General features: G+C 45.8%; 1 protein-coding gene across 3 annotated transcripts in view; it reads right to left on the bottom strand.

Moving 5' to 3' along the window:
- Positions 1–9,776: 9,776 nt before the first annotated feature.
- Positions 9,777–23,332, bottom strand: part of F11r (F11 receptor) — a 32,008-nt gene continuing 18,452 nt past the window's right edge. Inside the window, exons 2-11 of one of the 3 annotated variants that reach the window (XR_012912107.1) lie at positions 13,534–13,602; positions 13,322–13,429; positions 12,986–13,132; positions 12,532–12,734; positions 12,299–12,401; positions 12,055–12,162; positions 11,698–11,710; positions 11,399–11,450; positions 10,543–11,290; positions 9,777–10,498 (exon numbers count right to left, since the gene is read on the bottom strand). Coding sequence is in view for 2 of the 3 variants with exons in the window: in XM_075989135.1 (XP_075845250.1) it covers positions 11,255–11,290; positions 11,399–11,450; positions 11,698–11,710; positions 12,055–12,162; positions 12,299–12,401; positions 12,532–12,734; positions 12,986–13,132; positions 13,322–13,429; positions 13,534–13,602 (839 nt within the window). In the remaining variant the exon portion in view is untranslated. Of the gene's footprint in view, positions 11,291–11,398; positions 11,451–11,697; positions 11,711–12,050; positions 12,163–12,298; positions 12,402–12,531; positions 12,735–12,985; positions 13,133–13,321; positions 13,430–13,533; positions 13,603–23,332 lie in introns of all 3 variants that reach the window. The other 2 variants (XM_075989135.1, XM_075989134.1) reach the window with 2 other exon arrangements.

The raw sequence follows: 23,332 nt of genomic DNA, 5'->3' as shown, positions 1-23,332 counted from the left end.
TTCTAACTGCTTTGGGTGTGAGGGATGTTCTGTTTTCCCTATCAAAGACAGTGAGGCTACCAGCAGCTAATAGTTTTTTGTTTTGTTTTCTTTTGTTTTTGAGAGAGGATCTCACCATGAGGCTCTGGCTATCCAGAAATTCACTATATAGACCAACCAGCCCTCAAACTCACAGATATCTGCCTGCCTTTGCCTTCTGAGCGCTGGGATTACAGGTGTGTGTCACATCTGGCAATGCAAATTTTTTAATTTCCATATATATATATATATATAGAAAGAGAGAGAGAGAGAGAGATAGCAGTAGATAAAATTTCTCCCTGCATATAAGTCTGTGCACCATGGGTTTGCAGTGCCCAAGAAGAGAGCATCAGATACCCTAAGACTAGAGTTACAGACGGTTGTGAGCCAGGTCCCCTGGAAGAGCAGCCAGTGCTCTTTCTTCCCTGCTGAGTTTTCCATCTCTACCCAGGCATTCTTTGTCAAGTTTTGAAGCATCTCAGTAGCACCAAGGCCTCAGGACACAACAGTTCCCCAAGTGGAAGAAGTCACTAACACACAGGCACTTACGAGCTAACTTTCACTTTTTTGAGAGAGAGTATCATGTGACTTGGGCTGGCCTCAAACTTGTGTAGAGGATGAGACTGAAGAGATCCTCCTGCCTCAGGGTCCCTCACTCTAGTTTACAAGCATGTACCACCACATCCAGTCTGGGGTTGACCGTGAAGGGAGGGGACAGCGGTATAATTCTCTATCAGAAAACTTCCAGCTAGAAGTAATCTTATGATCTTTTGGACAGTTTAGAATGTCCTGTCTCTGTGCAGAGCCGTAGCTAAACTCACATCCCATTCCTTTGTTTGTTTGTTTATTATGTATTCAGTGTTCCGACTGCATGTAGTCTGCAGGCCAGAAGAGGGCACCAGACCTCACTGTAGATGGCTGTGAGCCACCATGTGGTTGCTGGGAATTGAACTCAGGACCTCAGGAGGAGCAGCCATTGCTCTTAAACACTCCAGCCCTCTCAGATTCCATTCTTATGAGTAGTAATCAGATTCTTAGAGTTCCAGCTACTGGCTTTGTAAACTGTTGATTATGAGGAAGGCTCCATCTTAAATGACTTTCAAGTACGCTAATAACTTAGTAGCAAACTGCGAAAGAATCCATTTTTCCACTTTACATGTTGAAGTCATTTGAGTTGGAAAGTAAGAACTCTGCAACCCTCGGTGGTGACAGATGCCAACCAAAAGAGATTGGTACTATTTTCAGTTCTATGTCCTCAAGCAAGCTTTGGGGTGTCTTACTGAGAGGTGCCAACAGAAAGACTGCCAATGTCCCATTGGAAAGTTCTCGGAGGGTTCTTATGCCAGCCAGCGAGCCAACAGCAGCCATGGCAAAGCATGTCTGCGGGTCACTGAGGGAAGGGGCAGTAGCAAAGGGTCTCATGTGTCCAGCAGGTCTCAAAGCCTCTGTTGGTTGAGGCAGGAGTGAGTCACCCTGCTTGTGCTCAGTTGGTTCCTGGTGGCTGGCCCCCCTTCAGGACATGACATCCTATGAAGTCTATCTCTGAGAAGTCTTGAAGGAACAGTTGGACTACGGAATAAGACACTCTCAAGAAAAAAAGTAAGATAAAAGAAAGGAGGTGGGGGAGGGGAAAACAATTCTAATTTGTAGAGATTTTTTTCCCCTGTCATTTCTTACAGTTGCTGTATTTCATTCATTGTGGTTTAGTAAACCAATTTTCTGTGTCTTGAACATTTTAAAATGGTTTCTAGCAAGTGTAATCATGCTGCAATCAAATACTTTTGTGAATACGTATATTCGTATTGTTAGAGATATAGCTTCAGGGTAAATGACATGGGATGCCAGGTCCCAGGCTGAATGCATATGTAGATTTGCTAAGATATTGCCAAACTGTTCTCTACCAGAGTTATACATTTTTGTATTCCTTCCAAAACTCTATGTGGGTGCTTGTTTCTCATAACCGTGCCAATTGAGTCTTCTGTCAAGATCCTGAGTTCCTGCCAATCAGATAGGCCAGGCTATTTTTAATTCTTCATGCAAACTTATCCCCAGCAAATCCTGAACCCGCAGGATTTCAAACATTACAGTTTGAAAGAGCCCTGCCAGGGTGGTCTGGCGCCACCTGGTGGCAGCATATTCATGCAGGAAAACGCTCCGTCTCAGCTTTTGGGCCTTTGCACTGGACTTTCACTTTAAATACTTCATTTCTTACCCCGTCTTCGCTAAGCAAAAGACAAAACAATGATTGCCCCACATTAAAACTTAACTATCCTCTCATGTTGGAGTGTGTGCCACATTCCAAATCTGAAGAAATTGCAAATAATTAGGCATTCAAAACGATGAAGGATAAAAGTCTTATTTGGGGTGGGGATGTGACTCAGTACTCGCCACGCATGCCTGAAGCCCTCGCTTCGGTCCCCAACGCTTGGGTCCCCAACACTGCGTAAACCCAGTGTGGAGGCATACTCCTGCAATCCCAGCACCCAGAAGGTGGAGTAAGGAGGAACGGCAGGTAAAGCCCGCCTTGGTGACACAGAGAGTTGGGAGCCAGCCTGGGAAGCACGCGATCCTATTCAAACAAGCAAACGAACAGTAACATCAGATTTACGGAAACTTTTATGCCAACGACTACAGAAAGAAAAACTGAACCAGAGTATGAGCATTCACACGAAGCTCTCGTGGGAAGGGAGGAATCAGGGGAAAGGAGGGATGGGACTGATTGCAAAAGATTCAGGCTGCGGACAGAAACGAGCAGCGCTTTATAGGTTATTGGAGTGGTCTGAGGTCTGGAAGGTTTTGTTAGTCATAAGGATGGTATTTTTAATAGTTAGCTGGGTGTGGTGGGGAATGCCTACTATCCCAGCAGTCCCAGGCAAGTGAGAGACACTGGCTCAAAAAAAAAAATCTATTTATGATGCACACCTTTAATCCCAGCACTCGGGAGGCAGGGGCAGGCAGATCTCTGTGAGTTCAAAATCAGCCTGGTCTACAGAATGAGTTCCAGGATAGTAAGAAGTACACAGTGAGACACCCTGCCTCAAAAATAAATAAGTAAACAAAAGCAAAATCTCTTTTGATGGTTTAATTTGATTTTCCTTTGTAAGATACAGATCCTTGGCCAGGCGGTGGTGGCGCAGGCCTTTAATCCCAGCACTCGGGAGGCTGAGGCAGGCAGATCTCTGTGAGTTTGAGGCCAGCCTGGTCTACGGAGTTCCAGGACAGGCTCCAAAGCCACAGAGAAACCCTGTCTTGAAAATCCAAAAAAAAAAAAAAACAAAAAACAAAAACAAACAAACACAGATCCTTGCAAACACCGTGTAGACATTCTGCTTGAGTTTTTTTTTCCTCTTGAGATAAGGAGCCAAGTACATTCCACACATTGTTGGCAAGGAAGGAAATACTTGCTGACGAACAGGCTGTGAATTAAAGGCAGTTAACCAGTGCCTCCTGCCTCCTTGATTGGCTTTTTTTTTTTTTTGAGACAGTGTTTCTCTGTTGCTTTGGAGCTTGTCGTAGAACCAGCTCTCATAGATCCGCCTGCCTCTGCCTCCCTAGTGCTGGGATTAAAGGTGTGCACCACCACTGCCCAATTATTGTTATTGTTATTTTAGACGTGGGCTAACGAAGCCTAGGCTGATCTCAAAGTCACTACAGCTGGAAAAGACCTTGAATTCCAAATTCTCCTGCCTCCCTACAAAGACGGGCCAAAACTGGCTGCTCTCTTTGGTTCTTAAGGTATCAGAGATTGAACTCAGGACTCAGAGCTTGTCAGATAAGTGATCTTCCAGCTGAGCTATATTCCCAGCCCTTTATTTTCTTAAAGTCCCTCCTAGCCTCCTGACTTACAGGCCTATTTATATTAACTCTTAGGGAAAGGGATAATGGGTATGTTTTTGATCTTTACTAAAAAGCCTTCTAGCTACTCATGTCTCCACTCAGGGCTGGAAATACAAAGAAGTGTGAACTTGGGCAAATTCTTGGCTATTCTGTGCCTGTGAAATGGGTTAGTAATAACACCTAGTAATTCACGTTTGGAAAAAGGTTCTACTAGGCATGGTGGTGGATGTCTGTTGTCCCAGCACTGAGGCATTAAGAGGTCAGGGAATGATACAAGTTCAAGGCCAGATTGGTCTAGGTGGGAAGTTCCAGACCTTGTCAGGGCTAAACAGGGAAATGGTGGGTGTGTGCGCATGTGTGTGTGTGTGCACTTGGCACACTTGAGGGTTGGTGTGGAGGCTGGAGAGGTGGCTCAGAAGAGCATCCACTGGTTTAGTTCCCATAATGCATCTCACACCTGTAACTTCCGTTCCAGAGGATCTGACACTATTCTGGCTTTCATGGGCACCAGGCATACATGCAGCGTACACACACATAGACATGTGCAAAGCTCTTGAAGAGTCCAAGAATAAGAAAATAAAAATGTAGATTCTAAAAATAAGAGTGTAGAAATAGGGAAATATAAAGTTATAAGTCTCGGAGAATGAGAACAGACTGTCAGCAGCTTTCTCAGCAGATCAACACTCAATCATTCACAGTGAGCTGTTTTCTCGGATGCTTGGGAAGCCTCCATCAACTTAGGTCATTTCATTTTACAACTGGTCGCTTTATTTACAAGGCCAGAGCTTCTCCCTGCAAATTGAGAGTACTGTCCTGGCCATCCTTGATAAAAGACAGATGTGAACTGAGTTAACCTTTAGGAGACAGAGATGTGTGACCTCTGGGTGAGGCACTGTCTCTGTTATGGGAAACTGGCGCCATCAAAGGGGAGGCATGGGGCTTCAGTATACACTGCCTTTAGGTACCAGGAGAAACAGTGACCACGGTGCAAACACCTGGTTTAACTAATGAGCTCGGATAATGGAGTTGTCGTAAAGTATGGCAGTTGGTATCTGAGTTTTACCTTGAGATAGTGTGAAAAGCTTTCTGCTATCTCCTAAATTCTCAGCTTAAGAACCAATTATTCTAATTTATCAACCTTCTAGTAATACTAGCAGTCCCTTTTCTGACTAATTGCTAAAGGCATCTGTTTTCTTACAATTAGTGACTGTCACTGTAATCTGCTCTAAAACGTATTTCATGATAGCTGCCTAGTTACCCATTGACGTTAGAACTCACTCCCCTCCTTAGGGTCAGGGTAAGATTGTAAAAATTCCTTTGTTCAGACCTAATGCTTGGTGCCCTAACTATAAAAGATGGTTTCAGAAACTGGCCTTTTGCCACACACGGCCTAACAAACACCATCTCTGGCTGTGGTCTCAGCTAGCTGATAAGCTTCTGTGCCCCGTGGTGGTTTTTTATTTTTACTTTTTTTGTTTGTTTATTTGTTTTTAGAGTCCATAAATTCTTTTTTTTTTTATTTTTACTTTTTTAAGTTTGCTTCTGGTTTTCCTAGGATCTGGTTTCTGGAATAAAGTTTGCTTCTGGTTTATTAGATTTGGTGGTATTCTCATCTTTGCGTGACCCCCCCTGGACCCAACACTCTTATCTACATAAAATAAACATACATTAAGAAAATCATGCCTGGGGGCTGGAGAGATGGCTCAGAGGTTAAGAGCACTGGCTGCTCTTCCAGAGGTCCTGAGTTCAATTCCCAGCAACCACATGGTGGCTCACAACCATCTGTACTGAAATCTCGTACCCTCCTCTGGCATGCGGGCATACATCGAGGGAGAATGTTGTATACATAATAAATAAATCTTTAAAAAAAGAAAGAAAGAAAATCATGCCCGGCAGTGGTGGTATGCCTTTACTCCCAGCACTCGGGAGGCAGAGGCACGCGGATCCCCATGAGAGTAGCCTGGTCTACAAAGCGAGTTCCAGGAGAGGCTTCAAAGCTACAGAAAAACTCTGTGCCTAAATAAATAAATAAATAAACCCAAACACTTCCATTTCATACTGGATTTCCACAGCCAAAGCCAGAGAAGGGGTAATAAATATATTGGAGAAGCCTAAGAATTAAAAGAACTTTTTATAAATTACTGTGCTGGCTACATTTATGTCAACTTGACACAAACTATAACCATCTGAGAGGGGAAATTTCGACTGAGAAAAAGTCTCCATGAGATCAGGCTGTGGATTATCCTATAGAGCATTTTCTTAGTGATTGATGGTGGAGGGCCCAGCCTATTGTGGATGGAGTCACCCCTGGATTAGTGATCCTGGGTTCTGTTAGAGAGCAGAAATACTGTAACAGCAACACCTCCCGGTCGCCACGTGACTGGCGGGGACTCTAGCCCAGGACCTGGATATAGCAACAGCTCCGCTCCATGCCAAGCAGCCGACAGGACTCCCTTCACCACCTGCAGCACGTGGAGTACCTGACCCACCCCTCAACAGCTGCAGCACTAGGGAAAACACGCCCGCCCTCCACCTCACCTAGTCAGCACTAGAGTTGACCCTGTAGATAAGGGCAAGGGTGAGCGAGCTCTGAGGGTGGTGAGAGCGATCTTAGCTGATACCAACACGTCTACAGTGTAGTGGTGGGTACAAGGGAAAGATGCCCTCCTCCCTTGCCCCTCCTGCCTCCAGCTGGTGAGGCAGCTGACCCCTTTACTAGCTGCACACTTGAGAAAGCAGGTCCTACACCTCTCCCGGCAGAACAAAAGAGCCAACTCTGTCGGTGGAGGTGTGGATGAGCCAGCCCTCAAGTTGTGAGCGTGGGAGAACTGTCCCCACTACTCTGTCATGCATGGGCAGGGCAGAGATGCTCCCCTTGCCCCTTACCACCTGTGACAGACAAGCTGACCCCCTCCCTGCAGCACACAGGAAAGAGGGCCCTGCTCCTCACCTAGGCAGTACAGTAGAGCTGACCCTGTTGGCAGAGGCTCAGGTGAGACAGCCCTTAGGCTGTGAGAGTGGGACAGCTGGCCACGCCCCGTCATCTGCCGTGCGGTGGTGAGGGCGAGGCAAGGATGTCCCCCCACCTTTCCCACCCCCACCACCTGTGCAGCACTCGCCTGAGGCACAGTAAAACTGACCTGGTTCGCGAAGGTGTGGGTACAGGAGACACTGTAAGCATGTGAAAGCTGTTCCCATTATTCATCTGACATGGAGCAGCATGGGGGGGGGGGTAGAGATGCCCCCCCCATCAAAGCCTAAGGCAGTTGGAAGAGCTGTTCCTGAACCTCATCAGCTGCAGCACTCGGGAGAACGGCCCCTCCACCTGGGCAACACAGTAGAGCTGGCTCTGAACGGGTAGGTATGGGAGTGCAAACAAAACACCGCAAGGGATGAACTAGGCAGGGCAATGCTGGAGAGCTCATCCTGAATGGCAGGAAGGCTAACCCGGCTGGCTATTCAGGCAAGAACCAGGATTATAGGTTGACCTGCCCGAACATCCAACCCATCTGTGATCTGCTGGGACACAGAGTGGTGGTGGCGGTGGGCGTTGGTCCTGTGGACATGGGGCTGCAGGATCTACACGACACAGGGCAGCCAACAGCATGTCCAGGGGTCCCAGTGAGGGTTCAGGATCGATGGTGAAGCAGAGGTCAAGGGGTTTACTGCCTGACTCACTGTGTCTCACTGCAGCTTCTATGATGAGATTGTTCCTTTCTCCTTTTTCCTCTTAAATTTTATTTGGAGAGGATGAGTGGACTCGAGAGGCATGATGTGAAAGACACAAAAAACGAAAATTTAAAGTTAAAAAAAGGAGGATGAACAAGCCTCGAGGAGCAGGTTGGTAAGCATCACTACGCATCACCTCTGCATCAGCTCCTGCCTCCAGGTCCTGCCATTTGAATTCCTGTCCTGACTTCCTTCAACGATGAACAGTGATATGGAAATATAAGACAAACCCTTTCCTCAAACTAGCTTAGATATCTACCAACAGATAAAGAAAATATGGCTCACATATAAAATGAAATTTTACTCAGCTATAAAGATGAAAATAAAATGAACAAGCAAATCCTTTCCTCCCCATTGCTTTTGGTCATTGTGTTTCATTGTTTCATTGATGCAATAGAAAACCCAAGTTGATTACATTCATTTATTTTTGTGTATACCTGTGTACACATAAGTACACGTGTAAGTCAGAGGACAACTTGCAGGGGTCACCTCTCTTGCTATCCTGTGGATCTAGGGCATCAAACGCAGGTCATCGGGTTTCGTGGCAAGTGCCTTTACCCACTGAGCCCCCTCTCCAGTCCTTCAAGACCATTTCTGAAGATAACAATTGTATCTTTTCTTCTTCTAGCCACTCTGTTAAACTGTCACCTCATTCCATTTCCTTCCGCTTCCTCCATCACTGGCCTTCATCTACAGATCCTGTCAAAACCAGCAACAGTCATGTTGGTCAAAGTTTGAGGTGTCTAAAGGGCAGCATGGTTATGGAAGACACGTTCATCCTTCCTCCTCTCTGGAGAAGCTGAAACCAGGCTCAAGCGTGCTACACAGGGACATTGCTCCTGAACTACCCTTAGATAACGGCCAATCCCTTAGATAAAGTGTTAACGTGACTGTGACAATCATAACACAATAGTGTGCGTGCCAAATCATACCTTCACCAGAAAAAAAACAACAAACAGATGCATCCTAAACAGTTTTATACTAGCTCAAAGTACCTAGCTCACAGAAACAATGCCCATGGGAATGGCCCATCCCCCGTGCCCAAATCTTTAATATAGTAGCAATTTCTAAGTCATTCTCATTCAAACACAAGCCTATGAAAAAGAAGCTAAGTTAAAATGTATCTACTTTTAAGATTTATTATGTAGACGGTGATCTGCCTCCATATATGTATGCTTGCAGACCAGAGGCGGGCACCCGATCTCATTATAGATAGTTGTGAGCCACCATGTGGTTGCTGGAATTGAACGCAGGGCCTCTTGGAGAGCAGCCAGTGTTCTTAACCACACTGAGCCAACTCTCCAGTCCCCAAATGAATCTATTTTTAAAATGTAGCTATTGGAGAGACAGCTCAGTAACAAAGAGCACTTGCTGTTCCTTCCACAGGACCTGTCTAGCTCCCAGCACTGTTGCCTCAACCTCAAGGTCAATGGGAATCCAAGGCCTAATCTGGCCTCCTGGGCACTTGCATATACTCCACCCCCCCACACACACACACATACGCCTATTTAAAATTAAAAACTAATGTTTTTAAGAGACATATGAACAGACATCCGAAATTTCAAACAACAAGATTACCAGGAAAATTTTAGATGTTCAAGCCACTTCTGAAGTCATAATTATTTTTCCCCCTTAATTTCACCCGTCTTCTCATTTTTAGTTTTTTGTTTGTTTCTTTTTTGTCTTGAGACAAGACCTCAAACTTGCTGTTTAGCTGAGGATGACCTTGAACTTGTGAACCTCCCGCCTCTGCTTCTCAAAGGCTGGGATCACAGATGTGCGCAATCACACCTGATTGTGTGCGGTGCTGGGGATCCAACCAAGGGCTTCTGCCATGCTAGGCAAGCCCTTTATCAGCTTATTAGCTATTACTCCATCCGGGAGTCCCAATTCTCTTATTGCAGAACTTCAGGATTTAAACAAAATCGATGCAAAAAATAAGCATTTATTACAAAAATTAATTTTGACATTGGGAAATAAAAGTAGACATGGCATTTCCAAGGGCTGTTGTAACCCGGAAAGATAAACTCCAAGACTGTAAATTGATTCATACTTATCAGAAGCCCCTGAGGGAATTATTTACCTCAAGGGGTAAAGGACCTTAGGCCCTTTAATTTACCCTTACCCTCCCCTACCTCATCCCCCAGCCCCCCTACCCCCTCCCCCAACCATGACAACAAATTGAAACATACTTGAAAAGGTCTTATCTTTACTGAACTGTTTCAAATTTTTCTTTTATTGTTCAATTGGATTTGATTTCCATTGGAAAATCCTTTATTGGTGGAAGACCCTTAGGTGAGTGTTTAATTTCCAGCGGCTGAAAGGGGCCCACAGCGAAGAAAGCAATGACCCAGAGCTATCTTGTCATTTCTGCTGTCTCAAACATTAAAGCAGTTCTTCAAATGATCAAAGAACGCCCCCTTAGAAGCCTTGGTCCATTATGCCCGCAGGCAGGACAGTGCAGGGCGCTTTCTTCCCCACTGGACTAAAGGGCTAAGGAGAACCCACCCACTTCCTGCCAGCAGAGTTCCAGCTTCACCCAGCAGTAGGAGGCTGCGAGGAAGTTCTGACGTCCCTGAAGTATTGCCTTTAGCTAAGAAAACAGTCCTGAGGGCCAGCCACAGGTTGCTGGGAAGCAGAACTTTCATGTATTTTCCTGTTCATACAAAGAAGCCGTCCCTTAAAGATCTCCTTCCCTTACTTCAACAAAAACAAGTCTGACAAACCAAATTTTTATTTCCAACATCTGTCTAATATAAACACACAGAAACACAACCTTGCCAAAGAGCTGGGGAAGCCCAGCGTGCTCGCACTCGCGCTCTCTCTCTCGCTCTCTCTCTCTCTCTCTCTCTCTCTCTCTCTCTCTCTCACACACACACACACACACACACACACACACACTCACACACACACACTCACACACACACACACACACACACACACACACACACAGTCCACCAAAGGGGCAAGACTACAATGCACACATCTCCAGAATCCACACACATCTTACAAGGGTCTGTGCAGTTGTTCCAGTCAAGGGAAGAGTGACTGCCAGCTACAAGTCCCAGCCTTTTCTTTAGATTAGTAGTTTAAATCTCTCTTACTCCAAGCCTCTTGGGAGAGTGCTGAGTTCTCCCACCTCATACGGATGTGGTGGCAATTTGCTTGTATCCAGGAGAAGAATCCCAGTGGCACATTTTGTGGGGACAGAAGGCTCCAGAGACCAAAGAGCTGAGGTCACCACCGAATGCTTCAGTCCCTCCTTTCTCCAATTCCCACTCTAGAGCAGCTGGCAACCATCCTCATCAAGCGAAGAGAAAACTGGGGAATTAGGCTTAAAAGTTCTTATTCAAAGGCCATTAAAGCCAGGTACTGGTTTCAGGTTCCTGTCAGTCCAGTCATTTTTGCTGCCTAATGTAGGACTCTTGTCCAATTCCACATCAGAAGAGGGAATGAGACTTTGTAACTAGTCTCAGGCCATGGTGGGCAGGAAAGAGGAGGGAGAAATAGCCGACCTTATTAAAACCATATCCTAGCTAAAATAAAAGCAAGGGGTCCTGTGAGATCTAGAAGACACTGAAGGCATCCTGTGCAGCTACAGCCAGCAGGGGCTGGAACCTGTAGCACCTGAGTAAGACAAGTGGAGAAGAGACAGGTGAGCCGCAGGAGGTCACACCAGGAATGACGAGGTCTGTTTGAACTCCCCCTAGGGAAATAAAACGTCAGTAAACACCAGTCTCATTTTGCTCATCAACACACAAGCAGGTTAGACACTTCACTTCAGGCCTCCCCTCCTCAGGCCAGGTACACTCACCTCACTTCGAGTACTGGGCTGGCTGTAGATCACCTTTTTACTTGGTGCGGTCCTAAGGGAAAAGCAGAAATCGGAAAACACTCAGACCCTGGTAACAATGTATCCTTGCCAGGATTGGGGGGGCGGGGTTCAGAAGGTAAACCTTTGCAGAAAAACCGAGTGCAAGGTGCAGGGTCATTCCCTCTGAAACAGCTGCCTCCACCTAGCTCTCCACCCCACTCCTGGGACTCAGCTCAGCTCCAAACCACACTTGCCCATGCTTTAACGAGAGAACCCTGTGGGACAGCACCACCGCTCACCCTTTCTTTGTTCCTGAAAAAGAAAAAAGAGAAAAAGAGAGACCATGATTACTATCAGAACAGAATGCAGTATGAGAAGGGCATTAGGGGGAAGTAGTATGTGGTTTTTGATAGGAACTAAATCAACTTATCCATGCTCCCTGGGCAGATGGTACCAGCACATGGAGCATGGTATCAGGGTCCATACTCAGATGCTACCCACAAACCACGCAAAGACAAAGAACATCCAGCTGGGTACAGTAGCACTTGCTACTATGCTCAGCACTTAGAGGCTGAGGTAGGAGGATCACTGTGAGTTGTGATAGCCTGGGCTATCACAAACAAGGCAGGGGTGGGGAAGGGGAGGGAGGCACTTACTTTCAAAGTATCCTCGGCTGTAGGCAAACCAGATGCCAAAAATCAAGACTCCAAGGAGAATCAGTGTTACCAGGACAGCGGCCACGATGCCCCCCACATTCAGCTCCACTGTGAGACACAAATTAAGAGGTGAGGTGTCCTGACAGACAACTGTGCACTGACAAAGCTGTCAATAAGCACATGAAAACTGGCCTCTGACTGTACCCCAGCTCTAACCTCAGGCCGCAGTCACCTTCTCACTCACCAGCGTCCATGCGTACGGCCTCTGACCTCGTGGCTGTCCCAAAGCCATTCTGGGCTTGACAGTAGTATTCGCCAGTATCAAAGGCTGTCACAGGATCAAAGATCTAGAGGGAAGAGAATACACCGGCTTCTTGCTCGAATAAATCAAGCATCTATCCAATTAGTTCTCTGAGCCTTCCCACTCTCAGGGGTTCTACGGCTGCCCCCCTACCTTTCACCTCTCCCTTTTCGTACCAGGTCCCCTGTCTTTGGATCAACGGTGTATGAAGAATTGACGAAGGCACGGGTTTTCTTGGCATCTGTAAGCATGTCTATCCCATCCCTGAACCAGGAATACTCAGAAGGTGGGGAACCATCTTGTTCTGAGCAGGTCAGCACTGCCCTGTTCCCAATGGTGACGGAGGAGGGGATATTGACCGTCGGCTTGGATGGGGGCACTAGCGAGGGAATGCAAGAACAATAGGGTTACATAAGTGTAGGTAACAAACCAGGATGACACTCTCAACCCATCAGCTAGAGATGCAACCTGTATGCCCCAAGTTCCTATTAAACGGGGTGAGGGAGGGGAGGGGCACTCACCCTCTCTATAGTCTCCCCATCTGCAAGGCCTAAAGCTTAGCAGTCAGTCTACTATCAGGTTTAGGGGAGCAACTGGTTTTAAGCCTACACGAAGTTACACGGCACATACCAAGCACGGTGAGGTGGATGTTGACTTCCCCATAGTTCTGGCCACCGTCCTCAGAGACCATACAAGTATATGCTCCAGTGTCTTTCCGGGTCACAGAATTGAATGTGATGCCACTGGACGAGAAGGTAACACGACCTGCATAGGAAGCTATAAAGAGACAGGAGCAGAAGAGACAGAGTAAACTGGGCAGCAAAGAAAAGAGGAAGGTGGACCCAAGGTACATCCTTCATTCTCCACTAAAGGGAAATACTCAGAACTCCGGGGATGTCCCCACCCCAGGAACCCAGGCTGGGCAGTGCCAATGACGCTGCAATCTTAACAAGTGGGACAATTTACCTGTGATCTGGCTGTTATAGCAAACAAGCGTGGTAGTGTCACCTTGGACGAACTTCCATTCCACTCGGGGAGAGGAGAAGCCAGAGTAGGTACAGGACAGCTTGACAGCTACAGACAGGACCAAAATGAGAGAGAGAAAGAAGCAGCCCCAAACCACAAGCTACATCCTCCCAACCCCCACCCTGATGACCTCATAGCTCTGGCCCACTCACAGTTATTCTCGGCAACTTGGACGTCGGGCTGAGAAGTGTACACTGATCCCTTGCCTTGTACCAAAGAGCCTGAGAAGAAAAGAGACCGACTAGAATTGAGCTGGAGTCACACACTTGCCAAATGGAGAAAGAAAAGGTAGTGTGGGCGGGGGTGGAGATAGGAGGACGCTAACGAAATAGTAACAGGGGAGCAGGGGAACCATCGGAGTTCACAGTCAAGTCCTCGAGCTAGTGACAGAGGATTGCGTACACACACCCACACACACCCTCCTTTGTGCTTTCAAAGTCCAAATCTACAAAGAATGTGCTTATTTATAGCTCTAAGTCAGAGTCCTGAGATAAAGGCAGAAAGACGTGTACACTGGGAGCAGCATAGCTACCATACTCAAGTACGCCTTCCTTTATTTATGTATCCACAGAACTGAATACAGTCTTGGACTCTGAGGTCTCATTCCTTAACTGAAAGGTAAGAGTTTGCACTAGACGGTCCCCAGAGTCCTGTTGTTCTCCTACTCTCTGGCACCACTGTTAAAACAGTACTTTGTTTCTGCAGTACTGGGGATCAAAGACAGGGCCTTGTACATCACAGGCATGCACTCTACTACCAAGCCACGCCCCCAGCTAGGCCTACAAAGTATCTTTATATGCATTGATTTCAACCAGACACAATCAGTTGGGTTTTGTTTTTGTTGTTGTTTTTGAGAAAGGACCCCACTGTAAACCAGACTGGCCTGGAGCATCTTAATCATCCTTCCTTTCGTCCCAAATGCTGGGATTCCCAACTCCATCCAGATCTGGGGAATCCCTGAAAGATTCCTGTTTCAAATCTCCACGTAACAGTAGGCAACCCTCCCTCTTTCCACAAGTGTGGATCCCGAGAGCACTCCCTAATAAACTGACATCACAGATACATAAGTGCTCTGCCTGCATGTATGTACTGCCCAGGAAGTGAGAAGAAGGTATCAGATCCCCTGGACTAGAGTTACAGACAGCTGTAACCTGCCAAGTAGGTTGCTGGGAATTGAACTTGGGTCCTCTACAAGAGCAGCAAGGGCTCTTAACCTCCAAGCCATCTCTCCAGCCCCTCAGATGCTACTCTTAAAAAGTCATACATTAATCCCAGCACTCGGGAGGCAGAGGCAGGCGGATCTCTGTGAGTTCGAGACCAGCCTGGTCTACAGAGCTAGTTCCAGGACAGGCTCCAAAGCCACAGAGAAACCCTGTCTCGAAAAACCAAAAAAAAAAAAAAGTCATACATTGATCTCTAAGTTATTTCTAATACTATCACTTCGCATATTTTTCATTATGGACTTTTTATTTTTTATTTTATTTTTTTGAGAAGGGTTTTTTGTATAACAATTCTGGCTGTACTGGCCTTCAATTCACAAAGATCCACCCACCTGCCTCTGCTTCCCTAGTGCTGGAATTAAAGGTGTGTGCCACCACCGCCTGGCTCATTAGTTTTAATGTTGAATTCATACTCAAGTGTAACAACAGATCTAGAAATGAAATCAAATAGCCCCCATTAAACTGGGAAATCTCCCTGGGGATACAATTAAAGCTCAGTGGTTAAAGGCTCTTCCCACCTGATGACGCAAGCATCGCCACCAGAGTTTGGTCCCCAGAACCTACACCAAGGTGAAAGGAGAGAACCAACTCCAGTTGTCCTATAGCAGACTCTATAGCTCACCTCTCCAAGATGGATGCAGGTTAAGATCCTTGTAAGCCACCACCTCGTGGTGCTACACACATTAATAGAAATGGGTTAATCAAGATGTGAGAGTTAGCCAGTAAGAGACTGGAGAAATGAGCCAGGCAATGTTTAAAAGAGTACAATTTGTGTGTTGTTATTTCGGGGCATAAGCTAGCCATGTGGGAGCCCAGCGGGAACACAGCCTGCAGCTCCTATAACAGACATCCCCACCCATGTGCATACGCACCAATAATAAATCTTAAAATTTTAATGTATCTATGAACCCATCATTTGAGAGGCAAAGACAGCCTGGAGGTGGTGGCGCACGGCTTTAATCCCAGCACTCGGGAGGCAGAGACAAGCAGATCTCTGTGAGTTTGAAGCCAGCCTAGTCTACAAAGTGATTTCCAGGACAGGCACCAAAGCTACAGTGAAACCCCATCTTGAAAAAACAAAATAAATAAATAAAAATAAAAAAACAAAATCAAACAAACAAAAAATAATCAAAAAGAAGAGGCAAAGACAAGAAAACTAATGCAAGTTCAAGGCCGGCCTGGTCTATACAGTGAGGTCCAGGCCAGGTCTGGAGGCTCACAAATCATCGCTGCCTGAATGCTGGGAACCTTGTTCTACAAAGGCTCCGAAGCTTTGCAATTTTCCTTCTGTGATGTGCACAAGGTGATGTTTGAACCAGATACCTCACTAGGAATGAAGAACTCACTGTCCTAGCGACCGGAGTGCCGCCAAAAGGCAGCCCACAGGCTCACAGCTACAGAGCACCACCCTGCCCCGGAACCTGCTTTACACCAGGGTAAGGGCAGCCAGAAGCCATTATCTGACAATGACAGGAGGGTACTTCCCAGCTCTCCCTGAGGAGTAGGCGGAGTTGTCCGTGCACCTCAGCCCCTCTCCACCCAATCCTGCAGACTTCCCCTCCTCTCCACAGGGGTGAATCTTAAGGGCACGCCCTACTAAAGAGTCTCTTATGATAATTGATATCTCAGAGTCAGCTTCCCAAGAACCCAACCTATGACACCACCCAAATCATGAGCAAGCATCTAATTAAACCAGAAAACAATCTAAAATTCATATGTGCACGTGCGCACACACAGACACAAGCCACAATGTGTATGACTGTTAGTTATTCCGCAGTCACTTCTGGTGTCGAATGAAGTTTTTAATTAATCAACTAATTGATTAATTAGGAGTGTGGATGCCCATGCTGAGGTAAGAATGCACGGTCAATAAACAACATTCTGGAAATCACTTCTCTCTTCCACCTTGCAGACCATGTCTCTCCTCTCTGCCACCGTGCTGAGCTGCTGTCCAGGCTAGCTGACCAAAGACTTTTTACATGGGTTCTGGTCACTGAACTCTGGTCAGGTTTACCCGTTGGGTCATCTCCCCAGTCTCTAAAACTGTCTTCTGAGCCTTTTGAAACTGAGATCAAAAAGACATCCAGGGATTATGTCACAGGCACACATAAAAACTCTGGGCTCCAGGCACAGTCCCCTCTTGAGAATCATAATGGACACAACCTACTTCATGTTCTGTAAAAACACAGGAACCCGCATCAACCCCTCCACTGCAAATGCCTGTTGGCTAAGACCCACCTGACCAAGACTCAAAAGTCTACTGCGGGGAGGTGAGACGGCTCAAGTGGAGGTATAGTCACTTGTCACCAAGCCTGATGTCCTGAGATCGCTTCCCCAGTCCACATGGTAAAAGTGGAAAACCAGTTCCTCTTACCTCCCTCCACACTGGTGTGTATGTACACACACACACACACGAAATGAAAATTTTCAATTTAAAAATAAAGACTAATTAACTAATAGCATCCACGGTGCCTGCCTATGTCCCCCGCGATTCAATTCCAGCCTCTGCACCATGCTCTTCCTATTCATCCGCCAAACACAAGGCAACCAATGGGGCCCACGTTCCCCTCTCATTCCTTTGCAAGCCTTTGGAACCAGACGACCTATGTGCAACTGTGTGCAAATCCCAGCTCTGTTCCCTACTTGACTGTGTGCCCAGGCAGGCCACTGTAGCCCAATGGGACATTTAAATTAAGCAGTAAGTACTACATGAGGAAGGCTTATATCCCAACCCACCAAATCATCCCCCTTTGTCACTGTAACTGCCTCGGGAGGGCATCCCCTTCTAACTTTCATGGGTAGGGACGCAGAATTAGGGATCCCCTCATGGACCCCATCTACAACTGGAAGAATCATTCTGCGGCCAGCCTCACCTCTACTCTTTCCCTGGCCTCAGCACAGCTCTCTTTTTTTCTGTTTTCTTTTTAAATTTATTTATTATTTTATGTGCATTAATGCTTTGCCTGCATGTTTGTCTGATCTGGGAGTTATAGACAGATGTGAGCTGCCATGTGGGTGCTGGGAACTGAACCCAGGTCTTCTGGAAGAACAGTCAGTGCTCTTAACCGCTGAGCCATCTCTCCAGCCCCTCTTTTTCTTTTTTAATTTAACCTCTGACCCTCCTACAAACTCTTACTAATGCACAGAGTAAATCAAACAGGGAAATTCCATTCTCATCCCAGCACTCGGGAGGCAGAGGCAGGTGGATCTCTGGGAGTTCGAGGCCAGCCTGGTCTACAAGAGCTAGTTCCAGGACAGGCACCAAAAGCTACGGAGAAACCCCGTCTCAAAAATAAAAAAAAAAAAATCTAAAAAAAAAAAATCTATTTTTAGGACCGGGCGGTGGTGGTGCCTGCTTTTAACCCCAGCACTTGGGAGGCAGAGGCAGGTAGATCTCTGTGAATTCAATGCTAGACTGATCTACAGAGTAAGTTCCAAGACAGGATCCAAAGAAACCCTGTCTAGGAAAAAAGAAAAAAAAGATATATAAATTAAAAAAAAAAAACCCTCAAAACAAACAAAAAGTCTATTTTCTGGTGATTTTTTCTTTTGTTTTGTTTTGTTTTGTTTTTTGAGACAGGGTTTCTCTGTGGCTTTGGAGCCTGTCCTGGAACTAGCTCTGTAGACCAGGCTGGTCTCGAACTCACAGAGATCTGCCTGCCTCTGCCTCCCGAGTGCTGGGATTAAAGGCGTGTGCCACCATCGCCAGGCTTATTTTTCTTTTATATAGATGAGTGTTTTGTCTGCATGAACATCTGTGCACCATGTGTGTGCCGCACCCATACAGGTCAGAAAGAGGAGTTAGAGTCTCTACAACTAGCCTTAGAAATAGTTTATGAACTGCCATGTAAATGTTGGGAATCAAAGCCAGGTCCCCTGGAAGAGCAGTCAGTGCTTTTAACCTCTGGATCATCTCTCCAGCTCAGTTTCACTTGCTTTTTGTTTTGGTTTTTGTGTGCAAAAGAGACATGGTTTTACTATGTAGCCCAGGCTAGCTTTGAACTCAAACACTTCCTGCCTCAGTTTCCCCAGTACTAGGATTACATGTGTGTGTTACCACATACACCTCCCTTACTGAAACTCACAACACAAAGTTAAAGATTAGCCTTTTGGCCTCCTTAAATTGTGAGTCTATAAACTGAAAATCCATTTTAACGACTCTTTCTTTGTCCTGCCAGTCAGGTCCCAGATAATGACACGGAGACCTATTATTAATTATGAAAGCTTAGGCTTGTTTTTAACTACCTCTTATAACTTAACCCATTTCTATTAATAACGTTCTGTTATGTACCTCCCATTCTGCTTCTTCTGTGTCTCCTGGTGTTTCTCAGGCACCTCAATTCATCTCCTACTCCCCCTCCCCCAAAGTCCCACCCATACTTCCCGCCTAGCTAGTAGCCTTTTAGCTCTTTATTAAACCAATCACAGCAGTGTATCTTCACAGTGTGCAAATACCCCAGTTACTGAGCACTTAGAATGGACCAGGCAGTGTTGCAAGCACACAAATGCATAAATCCTCAGAGACGGTTTTAGTAGACTTCCTTGGACTGCCAACCAGGTCCCAAAACAAGACAAGGAAACATATTATCAATTATGAATGCTTTGCCTTATCTTATGTTAGCCCCACTTGCTCTTGTAACTTAACCTGTTTCTCTTCATTTACATTTTGCCTCAGGCTTTTTATCTTTCATTCTATATGCCCTACTCACATCTGTCTGAGAGACCCTGTCTCCAAAAAAACGAAGAAAATAACCAACCAAACAAACAAGCAAACAAAAAGTTGGGAGGCGAAGACAGGCAGGCCTCTGGGAGTTCAAGAACAGACTGGTCTACAGAGCAAGTTCCAGGCAAACAAAGGTACACAGAGAAACCCTGTCTAAAGAAGAGAAGAAAAAAAAAAAAAAAAAACCCTGGGAGGAAACTAAAAGCAGCGAGTGGTAACAGAGTTTCAAATACAGTCCAATGGCAAGGCAGGCTACAGCCACCCAGTCAAAGGCTGATCCAATCCTGCGACCTGTTTTGGTGGATTCCAAGCTGCCTGCGTGGTGAAATGCAAATTTTCAGCAAGCTAAGAAAATTCCAGCACTATCTGAGCTGCGATAAGCTCCCCATTTTTCACCCACTCTCCTGTAGCAACTGACGATCTGTTACCGCAAAACCACTTCCCAGCTGTTTCCCAATCTCTGCCTTTGCTCAAGCCGCTTGTGCTATGGAAAACACCCTTTCCCCTCTTTGTCTGGTTGGCACCCATCTCTTCCATGATTTTCTTTTTCCGGGAAATGACCTACCACACCCCAGTTCTCTTAAAGCCTCTTTCCGGGACTTTCATTAATTAGCCCCTGCAAAAACACCATTAAAGTGTTTACCAAATTATGTGCTATTATATAAAAACACTCCCATGCTCTCTCTAGCAAATGCCCAGAGAGCAGAAACCAAGTCTCATTTGTTATTCTAAGTACTACTCAACCCCTAGCATAGTGCCTGATACTATGTATCAGGTATTTGCTGAGTGACGCACAACACAAACAAATTAAGTCATAGCAGACTCTAATACCTACTTGTTGAGGTTTATCTTCAAAGTTCAGTTTTTACATGGGCAGGACAGATGGCAGTATGGCCAAACCAAAAAAAAAAAAAAAAAACAAAACCAAACTTCCTTCAAAATCCAATCTATGCAATATTTTAATACTATCATAATTCATTTTTAAGCTTTAGTTCTGGGGGGAGAAAACTAAAATTAGTATTTTTGTTTTATTTGGGACAGGGTCTCATGTAATCTAGGCTAGCCAATTTCTGTTCCTTTTGTCTTTACCTCCTGGATGCTGGGGTTACAAGAGTACATCATCATCCATAGTTTTATGCATCACGGGGGAATTGAATCTAAGCCTTCATACATGTTAGGCAAGCATTCTACCAACTGAACTACACTCCCAGCTCCTAAAACCTAGCCTTGTTGTTTTGTTAAGATTTTATTTGTGTGCATGTGTGTGGGTGTCCACAGAGGCCAGGAGAGGGCAGCAGATCCCCCTGGAGCTGGAGTTACAGGTGGTTGTGAACCTCCCAATGCTGGTACTAGGAACCAAACTCAGCTCTTAACTACCAAACCCTCTCTCAAGTCCTAAAACTTAGACAGACGTCAGAAGAGGGCGTTAGATCCCCTGCAACTGGTGTTATGGATGGTAATGAACTATCATGAGGGTACTGGGACCTGAACCCCGTCCTCTAGAAGAACAAGTGCTTTGAATCCCTGAGCCACCTCTCCAATTCTTTTAGTTCTGTACTTTAAAAACAAAGTGGTTTTGGCTTAATTCTGATATTTTGGTTTTTTGAGATAAGATTTCACTAAGTAGCCCAGACTGTCCTTGAATTGGCTGCCTAGAACAGGCTGGCTTTTAATTTATGGAAATTGTCTTGCCCCAGGGCCCTTTGAGTGCTGGGATTAGGAGTGGATGCTTGAGATTACGTGCCTGCTCCACCACACCACGCTAACAAAGTGATCTTAAATTCAACTGTCTCAAAACAGTGTTTACTCTCTCTACCCATAATTCCTGCTTACTGTTTTATAAACGGGGCTGATTTCTGCACCTGGCATGCAGTGAGTGTTGCATATACATTGACAAGAGGCTGGTTTCTCCATCTGGGCTGTGTACACTGGTACCTGAAGACCTCCAGGGGAAGAACAAAGAGCCACGAGTAGAAAAAGAGCCAGAAAAACCTCTAATGCAGGGTCTAAAACAGCAAGAAGTGGGAGAAACCCCTGTCAAGTGAATGGAAAGAGAAGGGAAGGATGAGAGTGAAGAGAGGGCTGGAAAATTCACCAAGAACTCAGAACAGAGTCAGACACAGCTACTTGGTCTTTCAGGTAAAGCCGGTACCAGTAAAACACATGGTCTCCCTCATTCGTTCGTGGTTCTGTATCAACTGGAAGCCAGTCCCACTGGCAAAGACTTGGTACCCCAGTACTTGGGATGTAGTGGTGGGCAGATAAGGATAAGGAAAGAGTTCAAGGCCAGACTTAGCTACTTGGTAACTCTGAAACCAGCCTGCATTCACGAGGCAAAGACAACAAAACAGGACCAACCGCAAAGGAGAATTTTTGCTTTCCTACTCCCAAAGAATGTGGGTTCTATTTGGGGGAAAAATAGAAGAGGCGAGTCCATTCCCAACACCACCATTATTCTCATGACCACAAAAGCAGCAGCAGCAATGAAAGTTTACATAAACTCAATTCAGCAGAAAAGGAAACTGCCCGCCAAGCCATTGCTTTTAAGGCCAGCTCCACAACTGTTTATGTTGTTATGGACTGTGTTGATGCCCCCAAATTCTCATACTTACGCCCCAACTCCCAATACCTCAGCATGTACTCGGAGACAGGACCTTTAAGAGAGGCAATGATGTTAAGGCGAGGCTACTACTGGATGTTTCGATCCAATCCAGCTGGTCTCCTTACAATAAAGACACACACACAGAGGCACACCTGGAGTGTGTGGCATGTGAACAGACAGCAAGGGGGAGAGCCATCTGCCAGCCAAGGAGGGAGGTCTCACAGGGAACTAATCCAGCCAGTAATCCATCTTAGACTTCCAGCATCCAGAACTGTGAGAAAAGTTTGGACAAGCTACCCAGCCTGTGGCATCTGTTACAGTGGCCCAAACACACTAACACAATGGTCCCCTGGTTTATCTGTGCCCCCACATCTGCATGCCACATAGATAAAAAAGGCATGAGGACACTACACAAAGAAGAACCAGCTTGCTGGGCTGGAGAGACGGCTCAGAGGTTAAGAGCACTGGTTGCTCTTCCAGAGGTCCTGAGTTCAATTCCCAGCAACCATATGGTGCAACCATCCATAATGAGATCTGGTGCCCTCTTCTGGCATGCAGGCGGAACACTGTATACATAATTATTAAACTTTAAAAAAAATCATTTAAAAAAAAGAACCAGCTTGTTCTACACAGTGAATTCATCATATCTGAATTGTAGACACTGAGTACAATCAAGAAGCCACTGGCTAACACAATAACTACCCCTAACATTTTTTGAATATCCACTATTTGCCAGATACTCCAAGGCCTTTAGTGATTTATAATTCATTTACTCTTAGACTAATGCTACGAGACAGATACAATTATAGCTCTCATCTTTATTGAGTAAGCAGGGCACAGAAATGAATTTGTTCAAGGTCACAAAACTAGTGGGTGGCAAAGCTAAATTTGTAATTCACATAATATGGTCCTAGTACACAAAACTGAATCAACTACTGTAATATATCCTGCACACACACACACCACGTATACTTGTGTGTGCACGCAAATATGTACATGTCAGTGTGCCCGTGAGAACTCAGCAGAACACTAGTGGGAGTCTTTTCTCCTTCCACTATGTGATCCCAGAAACCAAACTTAAATTGACAGGCATCGTTGCAAGCATCTTTACCTACTAAGCCATCTTGCAGGCCCTTTGTTCGTGAGCTAAAAATCCCACGCATAACCACGGCTGGCCTGAATCTCCTCGGCAGGACTCACGATTTGGAAAGAAAGATAACCCTCAAAACTTACTTCCCCTCCTTCTGCAAATGAAAACAAGAAATGAAGTGGCAGATGTAAAACAAAACAAAACCAGGCAAGTTGGCACACGCCTGTAATCCTAGCACTTGGGCGGAGAGGTAGGAGCCTCAGGAGTTCAATGTCACCCATCTTCAGCTACATAGTTACAGGCAAGTCTGGGCTAT

The sequence above is a fragment of the Microtus pennsylvanicus genome, chromosome 10, assembly GCF_037038515.1.
Source record: "Microtus pennsylvanicus isolate mMicPen1 chromosome 10, mMicPen1.hap1, whole genome shotgun sequence".
NCBI lineage: Eukaryota > Metazoa > Chordata > Mammalia > Rodentia > Cricetidae > Microtus > Microtus pennsylvanicus.
The sequence above is the reverse complement of the archived record's forward strand: the minus strand, read 5'-3'. Positions and strand labels throughout refer to the sequence as shown.